This window comes from Jatropha curcas, chromosome 1 (assembly GCF_041381405.1).
Source record: "Jatropha curcas cultivar XTBG-Jc1 chromosome 1, XTBG_Jcur_1.0, whole genome shotgun sequence".
In the NCBI taxonomy this organism is placed as follows: domain Eukaryota; kingdom Viridiplantae; phylum Streptophyta; class Magnoliopsida; order Malpighiales; family Euphorbiaceae; genus Jatropha; species Jatropha curcas.
The window spans coordinates 23502574-23516484 of NC_143151.1; the positions used below are offsets into that span (position 1 = coordinate 23502574).

At 33.6% G+C, this 13911-nt stretch overlaps 1 protein-coding gene across 3 annotated transcripts in view; it reads left to right on the forward strand.

Moving 5' to 3' along the window:
* Positions 1–494: 494 nt before the first annotated feature.
* Positions 495–13911, forward strand: part of LOC105630087 (Patched family protein) — a 39796-nt gene continuing 26379 nt past the window's right edge. The window contains exons 1-16 of one of the 3 annotated variants that reach the window (XM_020677779.3): positions 495–748; positions 1102–1160; positions 1843–1942; positions 2084–2191; positions 3353–3469; positions 4019–4169; positions 4916–5163; positions 5323–5502; positions 6532–6611; positions 6682–6799; positions 7400–7483; positions 8805–8900; positions 9014–9115; positions 9388–9456; positions 11279–11374; positions 11451–11552. In XM_020677779.3, coding sequence (XP_020533438.1) covers positions 704–748; positions 1102–1160; positions 1843–1942; positions 2084–2191; positions 3353–3469; positions 4019–4169; positions 4916–5163; positions 5323–5502; positions 6532–6611; positions 6682–6799; positions 7400–7483; positions 8805–8900; positions 9014–9115; positions 9388–9456; positions 11279–11374; positions 11451–11552 — 1755 coding nt within the window. In that variant the 5' untranslated portion in view covers positions 495–703. Of the gene's footprint in view, positions 749–1101; positions 1161–1842; positions 1943–2083; positions 2192–3352; positions 3470–4018; positions 4170–4915; positions 5164–5322; positions 5503–6531; positions 6612–6681; positions 6800–7399; positions 7484–8804; positions 8901–9013; positions 9116–9387; positions 9457–11278; positions 11375–11450; positions 11553–13911 lie in introns of those variants that run through there. The other 2 variants (XM_012211778.4, XM_089725077.1) reach the window with 2 other exon arrangements.

The window sequence follows — 13911 nt, forward strand, 5'->3', positions numbered from 1 at the left end:
GTTGAACATTATTTCCTTTTAAATATTTTACTTAGTTTAAAATTATATTATTTGAAGAATTTTTAAAATTTTTCTAATAATTTATTTAATTAATAACATTAGATAAAATAAAGATAATTTATTTGATTATTTTGGTTTGCAGCATTTTTAAATTTATTTAAAATAAATTTACTATTTTTTTTAAATTCACATTAATTTTTTTAAAAGAAAGACGCCTTAAAATCAAATTTTTATTTTTTTTAGAAAAAATTAAAACACGTGTAGCCGAAAACTGTGATAGACAGAACTAGCCAAGACCAAAACCAGACTGGAATTGGCGGTTCAAGTGACAATTCAGATTCAATATTTTAAAAAATCATGAACCACTGGTTCCGGTTCGGTTCAATGAACCGGTCATATCTAAGTCTCAATGTACATGTAACACGACACGTCACCATTAACGAAACCTGTCCGACTCTCATTACTTCCCATTAACCGCAAGAAGACAACGTTCCAGATATTTTACTAAAATGTTTTTCTTCTTCTACCAATATTTCCTCCGTCAGCTTTACTCAACTGGTCAATTTCTCTGCAACTAGCCATTCTAAACAATCCCCACCAACTGAATCTTGACCCTCACTACTCACTTGCAGCTTTATTTTCTTGTTACTATATTGCGATTTACCTCAAGCCCACACAAAATAAGCAAAAGAAAGGAAAGGAAATGGCATATTCTCTGTTTTGCTTCACTGCACAATCTCTAGTACAGGCAAATAATTTGTTTCCTTTCTTTTTTTATTTGAATTGAGACAGTTCTAATTATTTTCTTGAATTGGGTTTCTATTTTTTGATTGATTTTGTTGCTGAATTGTTGAGTGGGTCAATTATCGTGGCTATATCTGTTGTTGTTGGTATTTTCTTTCCCTTTTTTATTTTTGTTGACTAAGAGTACAATTCTAGGCTCTGAAACATTTCTATTTGCTGGAACTCGATTGTGGATGATATGAATGTTGTTATGTTTCTGATAGGGTTATTATATATCAAGTTGCTTTTTTGATTTTAATAGGCGCTTTAACTATTTGTTAGAAATGTTATTGAACTCAGTGATTTTGGTTGCCGTAGGTAATTTTTATTGCATCTTTACTGGGTGCAATGAAGACTGGTTCGTGGATCACGAATGGGTAAGCGTCCATGTGTCCCAATCTGGACTTCTCCAAAAATTTTACGGAATAGTTATATTTATTCTTTTGAATTTATTTTATTTTCTGGAATTCTATTAAGGTTTTGTGCATATGAATATCTGGTGTCCATAGTAAGCATGCTGAGTGCTACATTCTTATGCATTCATTTCATATATCAGGATAGCTGGTGTATTTGGCAGCTCCCACTTTAGTACTATGCATGGTTCCTTGGTAACATCTAGTTTGATCAAGGAAATCACTTATATGAAATTTTGATTATCTTTTAGTACCTTGATTGGTTAGTTATGTTTTTGGCATTTCTTGCCTGGTGGTCTTGTTGCCCTCTTGCAATAATATAACAACTATCAATCAAATCAATGACGTTTTTTTTTTTTAAGTTTATTTATATTTAACTCTTGAGTTTCCATGCTGTGATTTATCTGTATGATTCTGTCTGTTAGTAAAGAGAAAACAATCTTTTTTATGTTGTTCTAAGTGGAAAGCGTGGATATCTAATACCACCCCTTTGATGAATGTTGCTATTGGCATAGTTAAGCTCAGTTTTTGATTCACATAGTAGTGTCATCGCTCTAATGGACAAAGGTTCTTAGTTGCCTAAAATGTCTTAGATTTTCTTAATTTTCTCATGGGTGGAATCATATAGTTCTGATCTGCTGGACAGGGAAAGGCATTCTGAAGAATACTGTGCAATGTACGACATATGTGGGGTACGAAGCGATGGAAAGGTTCTGAATTGCCCTTATGGTACTCCATCTGTGAAGGTATGCAATTGATGGTTCAAGTGTCTTGTTCAATTAGAGCTGGAATGGCATCTTCCATTCCGTGTTAGCTCTGCTCCAAATCAGTTCCTCACATTTACTCAAAATGATGGACCTTATAATTTGTACCATATGGTTTCACAGCCTGACGAGCTTTTCTCAGCTAAGATTCAGAGCCTGTGTCCAACAATAAGGGGAAATGTTTGTTGTACAGAGGCTCAGTTTGATACATTGCGTGGACAAGTTCAACAAGTAAGACCTGTCTTGCTCTTTTTGCATATATGCATATATTTTGAAGAAAGATCACAAATATCTGTGTGTATGTGTGTTTGAATGGACACATAATATACTATGGCGTAATTAAACTATTAGCTTTTTTTTTTTTTTTTTTTTTTTTTCTGGCTGTGAATTTATACACAGGGGCAGAACTGTTCCACCAAATTCCCTCCCACCCCTCTTCCCCCCCCCCCCCCCCCCAAAAAAAAAAAAAAAAAAAATATCAAACTTTTATTTGATCTATGTTTCTAAACTACATGGATGTAGCACCTCCAATTATATTTGTACGTTCTTTAGAAGTATATATCATCTCAAGTTCTCTAATATTTTCTGTTATTTTTTTTTATTCTATTTCATGTGTAATTTACAATATGACAGCACCAAAATTTCAAGAGTTCTTTTCTTTTTTAATCTTCCTATAAAGTTAATTCTTTTTTCTTGTCCATTTCTATTTTGGTCCTCCAAACATTGAAGTCCATTTCTGCCCCTGTTGAGACATATGTTCCCCAGGAGGCTAAGATATCTCAGTTTCTTACTTCATTTCTACTTTAATAATGAGGAAAGCTTTCTGTGTCTATCCATGATTTTAATTGAGGCTATTGTGTGCTGGCAATTGGGATATTTCTTTTTTCCAATTATATTATATTGCGAATCTTAAGTCGTGGATTTTTTTAATTTATGGTATATGCTATTTGTGATGGTTCTTTGTACTACTGTTCAACTCATGGTGTAGCATATGTTTGTTAATATTATTATTTATCTCAATATATGTCTTTTTTACTGTTGCCAGTCCTGATTCATATTGTCTTTCATTTAGGCCACATAGGACAAGTTTGATTTTTGAAAGTATATTTGCTCAAAAGGGATGCCAAGTTATCATAGGATAATATGTTGTCCTAGCTTTATTATGAGCTTTTACTTTTTGGTGCTTTCAATAAATTGTCTATTGTTCCAATTAGTGGCATTGATAGTTTTTTCATTCTAATAATTTTTTTTTGTCCATGTAATTTTGGAAGGAGATTTCTCCTCCCCTCTATCCTTGTTTGCTTAATAAATAAACGTTCTTTCAAAAAATAGACCCATACGATATCCTTCCCACTTTTATTTCTTTAAACAAATTTTTAACCATTATTGCAGGCAATTCCTTTCCTTGTGGGTTGTCCAGCATGCTTGAGGAACTTCTTAAATCTTTTCTGTGAGCTTTCGTGCTCCCCAAATCAAAGTATGTTCATCAATGTGACGTCTATTTCCGAGGTGAGGCATGATCAAAGCTATTAAGAGTTCTTCTGATGACACTTTTGTAGGATGTATGTGACTTCTATTGCATGCTGCTTCCTCCTGCTTTATCGATTCCCACTTACTCCCCCCTACATTAGCTAAAAATGAACAGTCTACTGAGGGTTCATATTATGAGTAACTTGAAAGGCAAATCTTTTTTCTTTAAAGATTTTATTTATATCTGTGGCAAATTCTGCTTTGGCAATGATGCCATGTAACTTAATCACGATTTCCTTTATCTTTTGCATTGTCTTGTGTCATGTAGGCATTATGCTATTGGGTACATGTATTCATATGGTGCAACTTCCATTTATAGTTCTCATCTATTTTGGCTTATCATTGTGCTTTGGTTTCATATTCCGTAGAAAGATTTTGCAGTAAGCTTTCTTCAAAACAAGAACTTGATCAAAAGTTTGTGATCAATAGGTTACCTGTCAGTATATGATTCTATTTCATGTTTGGTATAGCCAGCATTAGCATGATATGCTTTTGGATCACCTATAATTACCATTGTCATCATTCCAGGTTGGTGGTAATTTGACTGTGGATGGTATTGACTATTATTTATCTGAAACTTTTGGAGAAGGGTTGTATGATTCCTGCAAAGAGGTGAAGTTTGGGACGATGAATACACGGGCAATAGAATTTGTGGGAGCTGGTGCCAAAAATATTAAAGGTGACCTACATTCTCAATAGTTGGACTGTAAATATTCAACATCGGCCATTTTGCTATTTAACTTTAACCTTGCAGTTAATTTGACACAGTGTCTGAATTCAGGCAAAAAGGGCATTATTCTTTTCCCAGCGTACATTTGGAGGACCAACATGAGGTGTTGAGGTTTTAAAATAAATTTGGAGATGTTTCATTTTTGGTAGATTTTTTTGAGGCTGAAGAATTTACTTAGAAACTGGTTGTTCTTAGTGTCAACGTTATCACTTTTGTACTTCAAGATGATTTATCCATTGGACCTTTGAAATTCTAGCCTGGTACAAGATTATCAATTGAATGAAACTTAATGTTCCAAGCTTTATGTTGATCTATGGCATTTTGAGCCCTAGTTGTAACACAAGGAAAGTTGACTGAATTAACCAACTATAAGTATTAGCCTGAGTCATATGCACGGAGGGTGTAGACTATCGACCTTTGACAAATTACATGCATGACTACATAGATTTAAGAGCATAATACTATTCACTTTAAGTTCTATATCATGCTCCTTGGAATTCTGAACTTCCTTGCCACTGGAGTGAAGACAAAGGAGTTCAATTACGTGGATTTTCTTCTTATACTCCTAATATTATGCAAGCAAGTTCATGCACCGTTTTCTGGGCCATCTGTCATGTAAAATGGTTGCTTCTCTTTCTGCTAGGTAATTATTTGACTGAGTCCAAGTTCTAATGCTTTTATTTCCTTTTGTTCAGAATGGCTTGCATTTATTGGTCAGAAAACACCCCCTGGATTTCCTGGGTCACCTTACGCCATCAATTTTAAGTCAAGCGTTCCTGATTTATCTGAAATGAAGCTTATGGATGTGCCTGCATATTCTTGTGGAGACAATTTACTGGGCTGCTCTTGTGGTGATTGCCCTTCATCTCCAATCTGCTCAAATTCAGAGCCTCCTACTCCACACAAAGAAGATTCCTGTTCAATCACAGTTGGACCCCTTCAGGTTTGGAAATGCAGCAACTTTCCCTCTTTTATTTTATTTTGACCATTATCTTGGTTCAGTGGTTGGTCATGGAATGACATTGGTATTATTTAATTGACCTATAATTGAACAGGCCTTTTGATGTGTAATTCACTCGGTGCAGTTGACTAATGCTTGCAGGTCAAATGCATTGATATCTCAGTAGCAATTGTGTATATTCTACTGATTTCTGCGTTAGTGGGGTGGGCATTATTTCATCAGACAAGAGAAAGGAGGAGACCTGCGTCTAGTAAAGAACCATTGTTAAAATTTATGGATGAAGGCGAAGATGATTCTAGTAATATTTTATTAGACAGAAAGGTGGATAAATTTCTTCTTCCTTTTAATCACCTTTTCAATATCATATTTTCCCCCATGTTTGTCTTACGAGAGATGTGAAATGGACCCATTACAACCATTACGAAATAAATGGTGCTTGATCTAGTTGTATTTTTTTGGGGACTCTATCTATCGCTGCAGGGTTCCTGTTCAAGATCACTACAGTGTGGCCCTACTATGCATTATGCCTAAGACCATTCCTTTTTATTATTTTTTTTGTGTTATTATCTAATGAAGGACAGTTGTTAGGGATCAGAAACTCATCAGGCAGTTCCCTTAATTCGCCAAATTTTTTTATTTTTTATTTTCAGCTCTTGGAATGACATCCAGCAGTGCTTGGAACAGAATATAAAATCCAATCACTTCACCTATTTTATTGTGCTCAACCATTACTTATTCCTCTATTGAAGGAACCAAACAATGAACTTTTGGTGCTACTAGGGATACCTACTATAGTAACCAAACAATGAACTTTGAGTGAAAGATGCATTTTTATTGGATTCACTGATAGAACTTTGCTGTGGAACCAGAAAAGCAGAGTACATTGCTGAAAATACTAGAGATTGATTTCTGATAACTGGGTAGTCAAGAAATTTCATAACAACAGGACATGGGAAAAACTTTATGGAGGTTGGAGAAATTAGGAGTTCGTAATTTCTTTGGAGACCAAGCTGTTTGAGGTCTATAGTAGGAAAGAAAACAAAGAGAAAAGGGAGTATTTGGCGGGTCCTCTCACCCTCTTTCATCTTAAGCTGAACAATCTATACAAATTTGTGTTAAGATGATCCAAACAGACATCTCTTTTAATTTGATATGATTTATGGTTTACAGGTCCAAATAAGCCTTATTTCTAAGTCAGGTCCTTTGGCCAAATTCTGTGCTTGTGCTATTTTTAAGTGATATTTGCTTCACCTTCCCCCCTTTTGGGCATTCCTTTTTATTTTTCCCCATGACATGGTCTGAGGCTAATGTTGTGATTGTCCTTGTTTGTATCTATTTTTCTTGTAATAGCAGGCACTTGGGGTTGCTCCTCAAATGAGGAATAGGTTTAAACGTCCTATTGTACAAGAATACATGTCAAACTTTTACAGGTAAAATTTTTTCGCACTTCTGACCATTTCTAGACATGTAATATGCTGATAATTTCTTTGTTACATCCAGGCAATATGGTACATGGGTTGCTAGAAATCCCACTCTTGTTTTGTTTTCATCCTTGGCAGTTGTTATTGTACTCTGTGTGGGTTTAATTCATTTTGAAGTGGAGACCCGACCTGAGAAGGTATCAAATTGAAATCTCTATTGCTTTAAAGTCATCTAAAAGAATTTTTATTCTTTTTCTTTACCTACAAGTATTTTGTTCAAGTATTGTGTTATCATTTTAGTATATGCTTTTTTTTCTCATATTATAATTAGATAATCATGGCAAACTCATTTTCATTATATACCAGATAAACCTACTTCTATGGCATGTGGTCTGTCAAATCTTTTTTTTTTTGTTCCTTATTTGGTATTTAACTGGCAACCCTCTGGTTATTGATGCTTGGATTTTGTGATTACAAATGGTTTTATTTGCTTCCAACTGTTTGTTTATTGTCGTCTTTGTTTTCGGGTTTTTTTTTTTTTTTTTTTTTTTTTTTTTTTTTTTTTTTTTTTTTGCTGAATAGAATTTTTTGTTTTTACGTAGTCATTTTGTTTTTTTCCGAATAGAACTTTCTTTTTTGTTTTTTAAAACCATTCTTGCTGTTATTCTTCCAATTGGCAGAATTATCTGCTTTACAATTTTCTTTGTAGCATGTTGGTTTATCCAGTTTAGTGTTATTTTTGGTAATTCGCCTGTCCAGCATAAGGTTGACTAAGGCTTGACAGATATGGTTATTAGTTGTGGGTAGGTCACGGGAGTAAGGCAGCAGAGGAGAAAAAGTTTTTTGACAGTCACCTTGCCCCCTTCTACAGAATTGAACAGGTTTCTCTATTCTTTCGATTCTATGCTCTTTACCTTGTTTTGTGTAATTTCTGATGTTAACTTTTATCACCCGTGCTTTTGAAAGAAGTTAAACCAAAGGGAAAAATGTAAAAAGAAATGAGTTGATCTTGATCATCTGGGTTGTATATGTGTATGTATTTTGATGCGGTTCTTCACAAGAACATACTTGCAAGATAGAGATTGCCTAATGATTAGGTGTCAGACACTAGGCCTGCAGAAACTATCAGCCAGACGACTTCTTTTTATATAATTCTTATTTTTGTGAATGATACATGGCTTTTCTACGGAATGACTTTTAATTTAGTTTGCTCTTCTATAATCTCCTGATGATTGCTTTTCCTTTCATGGGGGGAAAAGAAAAGAAAAAGACAAAAATGTATTGGAATATAAAAGCCAATGTGCTCAAGGATTTTGATGATAACATGGTGTGGAAACTGGCGATATATGTGGGTTAATCTCACATTGGATAAATATAAGATAAGTGTATGGCATATAATGAGAAGGTAAACAAACCAAAACGGTTTAGGGCTTTTTGTGCGAAAGGTGAGCCAAGTGGCTTACTCATTATAAGCCAAAATTATTAAATTTGTTAATGAATTTGATTAATCCCTCCTAAGGCTCAAATTTAACATGGTATTAGAGCCTGTGACTGGAACCTGTATTACAGGAAGGAAATTCCCGAGTGGATCATCCTTGACGGATCCTTTTTGGCCCATCGTATGTTTGTCAAGTGGCCTAATTGCCACTTTAGGGGGAAGGTTAGATATGTATAAAAAAATTGGATGAGTATAAAAAAAATGTATGACATATAATAACAAAGGTAAACCAACCAAAATAGTTTGACCATTTTATGCTAAAGGTAAGTCCAAATTATTGAATAAATTGTTAAGGAATTTGACTAAGCCCTCTAGGGCCCATATTTAACAGAAACCACAAGGTCATGGGAATTCAGCTGTGGTTTTCATGGAAAGGTTAACTAAGGTTTGGTCTTAGCTCTTGTGAGTAATTAATGATGGGATATGGCAGTAGAACTTTGTAATGTCAACTATTAAATTTAGGTTGATAAGGGTGTCTTTCCCCCCTTTTTTTCATTCTTTCCTAGTTTTCTTTTCACTCCACCAATGCCCTGTAGGTTTTACGCTTTTCCATATGTCATTTGGTGGAAACTGATTGTGCTCTTGTTTTTTCTTCTTCCTTGATAACTAGTCTATTAATATTTCTCTCTCCCTTGTTTTAGTAATGGTGATTCTTTTGCACTTTGCATGAAGTACTAAAGGAGTCACCTGTATTTGTTTGTCAGCTTATACTAGCAACCTTGCATGATCCAAAGCGCGAAAAGAAGCCTGCTATTGTTACAGATGAAAATATACAATTACTCTTTGAAATACAGAAGAAGGTATTCTGACTGCATTTTGCTACCTCTCAACTCTTCTTGACTATGTTACAACAAGTTGATCTTTTTTCTTTGGTTAGTCAAAAATATAGTTATATTTATCTCAATTGTAACAGGTTGATGCAATACGTGCAAATTATTCTGGCTCAGTTGTATCTCTAACTGACATTTGCATGAAGCCTTTGGGCGAAGATTGTGCAACTCAAAGTGTTCTACAGGTTTTCTTATGTTGCTACAGTTTTATGTTTGCATTTTTGAAGTGTGCGCATCTGCACATTTGCTTGTTATGGTAGGCAATGATAAGAGCTGATGAACCGGGATTGTTAGGGGAAGTCTTTGTTCTGCCCCATGTTCAAATATTTTTATTTTTAAAGGTTTAAAATGTGGATTTTAAGATGTGTGTTCAGTGTCCTCTTAGTAAGTTAACAATTATACAGTTATGTTTTTTAGTTTTTGAGTACTGACATTTCTTTTTTTCTTTCTTTTATAGTATTTTAAAATGGACCCTGAAAATTATGATCCCTATGGAGGAATCCAACATGTAGAATATTGTTTCCAGGTTTTTTCGTTATCTCTTCTCCTTCCTTTCTCCATTTATAAAGCTCCTGTAATCTTTCTTATGTGCTATGGGGTGGGTGTGTGCATGCGTGTGCATCATATGATGTTTATCGGGGTAGTTTTCACTTTCCTTAACAAAGCTAATTGCATAATTTGGAATATGGAAATAATATCCCAATGACCTTAGCGTTTTGGTTATTTTTTTCTTAATGGAAATGCTTTAGATTATATTTGCTACTGTGAATTCTTCTGCAAATGTTAGTAAAAGAAACAACTAAACTAAAGGAAAAAAAATGAAGAAAGAGAAATTAAGGAACATCTTTTTATACATGTGCGGTGTCCCCAATTATTCATGAAAGGTAAAATTTACAAAAAAGCATGCCGTATTCTGAAAGATGAATCCCTTTCAGTGGTGGCAACAAGGAAGTGTTCTGAAAGTAGTATTTTTCTCAGTTAAAAGTTGCGCAATGTGAATCTGTCATCTGTTTCCTCTCCAGTTATAGCTTAATGTTAATTGACTCTCCTTGGTTTATTTTGTTAGGAGTAGGCATGACCATGATTTCAAAACTGCCCGTTCTGGTTCCAAAGAAGGTGGAACCAGAATTGAACCACTTTTATACGGTTTCAAAACCATTGGTTTCAGTTCGGTTAAGGTTTTAAACCCGAGTCAGATAAGTTTATTCAAGGTTTTTTTTTTAACCTTATTTAGTTTTCTAGCATGCATAAATAATTATAAAAAAAAAAATTAAAAATAAGTATTAGTAATAAAAATGACTAAAAGAGTTAATAAATAGTTTTAAAATTTATTAAGAAAACTATAACAAAACAAAGGAGAAAAAATCAAAGAGAAAAATATCTTCTTATTTTATTTGAGAGTTTAAAAAAAATTAAACCTTAAATGAACAATTCTACAATTTGTTTGTAAAAAATGTATATTATAAAGTGAAAAAAATTTAAATTAAAAATTTAAATAAGAAGCAACAATTTTTTTCTTTTCATCTCTTTCCACTTACAATTTACAAGTTATATTTATGTTAACAAATTTAAGGTGACGGTACAATTACTGCATTTAATAGTGAAAATTGAAAGTAATCTTAAAAGTGAAAAGTCAAGTATAATTTTTTTTTTAACAGATTCAAACTGGAACTTCCGGCTTTAATTTTAAAATATAAAGAACTGCAACCGAACCTTAAATAGTAGGTTTCAGTTACAGTTTGAAACCTTTAACCATTCACCACTATTTGGTTCCGGTTTTGACCAGTTCGGTTTCAGTTCTGTTCCGGTATGAAACCGAACTGTGGTCATGCCTAGTTAGGAGAAAGTTATTGGTTAAATGATTTAAGATTTTATACTAATTGGTGGGATGGGCCTGGGTGTCTGTTGTTTTGCTTAAGAAGATGCAGTTGTTTTAATTTTATGATCATAGAGGTTCCTCTGTGAAGTTGTTTTGTACAGCACTTGGCAAATATGCAAATGGAAAGACTCTAGTACTATAGCTGCAGGATAAAGAACCTAATAATTGTGAACTTTTCTGTCTCGATTTATTTGTTCTTATATTGGACATGGACACTCTGACATATGGTTCAGAGCAACAAGTTACATGTGGTTGAGAGCTTCTTGTTATCCTTTATCCAAAATGAATGTCTTTGCAATTTTTCTCATTATCAAATTTGATTCAATTAGTGGATTAGGGTCAAAGACTTCTTTCTTATTTTATTTCTGGTCTATTTGAAGCTCATTTTTACTGCCTTGCTTCTATTTTGTTTTTCACTGGATCACTAGCTGCGTAGTGACTTTCATAGCTTTGATTTTTCTACATTCAGCATTACACTTCTGCGGAGACATGTTTGAGTGCATTTGAGGCTCCCCTTGATCCTAGCACTTCCTTAGGAGGATTTTCAGGGAATAACTACACTGAGGTAATTTCTCCATTCTTCCTTAGAAATATGATTCTATGAACATATGCTAACACTTAGAAGTCATTTTCAATTTCAGGCTTCTGCATTTGTTGTTACTTATCCAGTTAATAACGCAATTGATGAAGTTGGCAATGGAAAGGCAGTGGCATGGGAAAAAGCTTTCATTCAGTTGGTGGAGGTTTGAGCACTTTGCTTTCCTTCTTCGCATAGTTTGTTTGTTTTTCCATTCTCTTAGTTTATATTTATGAAGCAAAAAATTTGTGCGCGTTTCTTTGTTGATTATGAAGTTTTTCTTATGCAATATTTTGCTATTCATGGCATAAATATTGTAAGTATCTTCAGTTTGTTCTTACTAATTTTTGCATGGATGGAAATGACTTGTTTGATTAAGAGTAGCAATAAGCAATTTATAGAGGAATATTTTGACTCATGTAGGTGAAAATTGGCAATACTATATTTGTTTTTAGGAAAATTTTATCCTTATTCACTTTTTCTGTATTTGGGATGCAGAGGAAATTGGCATGTTTGTCTGGAAATCATTAACGTGTTGGAATCTGATTGTATTCTATTTCACTAAAATCTCAGTAGCAATAAGCAATTTATAGAGGAATATTTTGACTCATGTAGGTGAAAATTGGCAATACTATATTTGTTTTTAGGAAAATTTTATCCTTATTCACTTTTTCTGTATTTGGGATGCAGAGGAAATTGGCATGTTTGTTTGGAAATCATTAATGTGTTGGAATCTGATTGTATTCTATTTCACTAAATTCTCACATGTGCATGCCTTGCAAGTGATGGTAATGTTGAAATTGAGAATTTGCTAAGGTACTCTGAAGTTTATGATAAATTTTGCAGGCAAATTTTTTCTTTCAGTAGCATGCAGTGTTGTAAGTTATTGGTGTTTAGTATGGTTAACATTGAGTATTAAATCTGCTGGAGAATGGGTTAGATTTGAGAAGTATACTCTTAGATAGAAAAGTAAGGCTTGGCCAAAAGCCACTTTTGTACACAAAAATCCTGTAAAATATATCCCTCTATGTGTTCTAAAGCAATCATAGAATTGCCGCCCTATTGAGGTTTGTTTTAGGAAACTGGTTTTCTTTGTGTGACATGAGTGAGAAATCTCTGCTCTACCATCTCTCAAAAGGATTCAGTCTTGTGGGTATAAAAGGTGAGGATTTTTTTTATCTAGAGGAGATGAGATGTATAGGTGTAACATGTGTTATCGGAAAGAAAAAATGTACAGACTGGATTGCAAAAAGGTCATTAATGGTAAAGCTGGGTTTTAACTTTCTTTAAGAGCCTCTCATTTAACTTGGAACTTGGTGATATTGTTGGTTTGGTGTAGATGAGGTAGTGAGAGAGACAATGTTGCATGTGAGCAACATACTGGGATGAAGTAGAGAGGATGTGAGAGGAGTTGACTGTCTTAATAGGCTTAAAGGGCTTGTGCAAGTGGAATGCTTGAACGAAAGAAGCTTACAAATGAGATCAAAAGGGGGAAACCTTGAATGAAGTGTATGGAAGGTTTATTTTATAGTGATAACATCTTGGTTGTAATCTAGTGAAGTGAGTTCCATATATTTTTTGGTGTGGAGAAATGAATCATTGGACTATCTAAATATATAAGTGACATGCATCCAAGAGGGTACATGGTTGACATGTAGTTCTCCTGAGAAAAGTTAAAAGAGAGACGAGTCCTTAATGTGCCTTTCCTTGTGCTCACTGTGTCTCTCTAAATCATTCCATAAATATGAAAAAAGCTCAAAAATCCCGCCACTAATTTCAGAATCAATTCCATGCATGTATAGGTCGCTTGTGGAGGTTCCCTACCTCTGGTCTTTACAAATTTGTCATGTTTCCTTTATTTCAAGGTCGTAAAATCACATTTATGACTCGTTTGGTTTAGCTATTAATACTTCATATTAGCTGATAGCTGGTGATTGGTGGCTGAGCGATTTGCTGATGACTGATGGTGTTTGGTAAAATTTTAGAGCGGTTGCTGACCATTGAGGATGTAATTTTTTTATATATGATGTGTAATGTAATGTATTATATAAATCAAACATATCTATTAAATTTTTTAAAACAATATCTAATAGAAATTTTTTAAAATTATATTTAATAGAAAATTTTTATATTTAAACAACTGTAAATAAAATGTTAAAAAATTGTTTATTCGAAAAAAAAAAACTAATTTTAGGAGTAATTATATTTATAGTTTAATGAAGTTCAAATATAATATAAATACAAATCTGCTACCAGTAAATACAAAAAAGCTTCAAAACATGACTGATGAAAACAACAGCTGATTGCAACTTCTATCAGCTATCGGCGGCTGATTAAAAATCTTTCCAAACACCTACAGTCTAGTTGTTTGGTAAGAATCAACAATCAGTTATATGAATCAGCTAAACCAAACGCCTTCTTAAAAGTTAAAAAGGTGGGTTTAACTAGAGGTACAAATTATTTAAAAAATTATAGTTGTACAAGAATCCAAATGATTTAATGAGAGCCATTGAAAAACCAGAAAG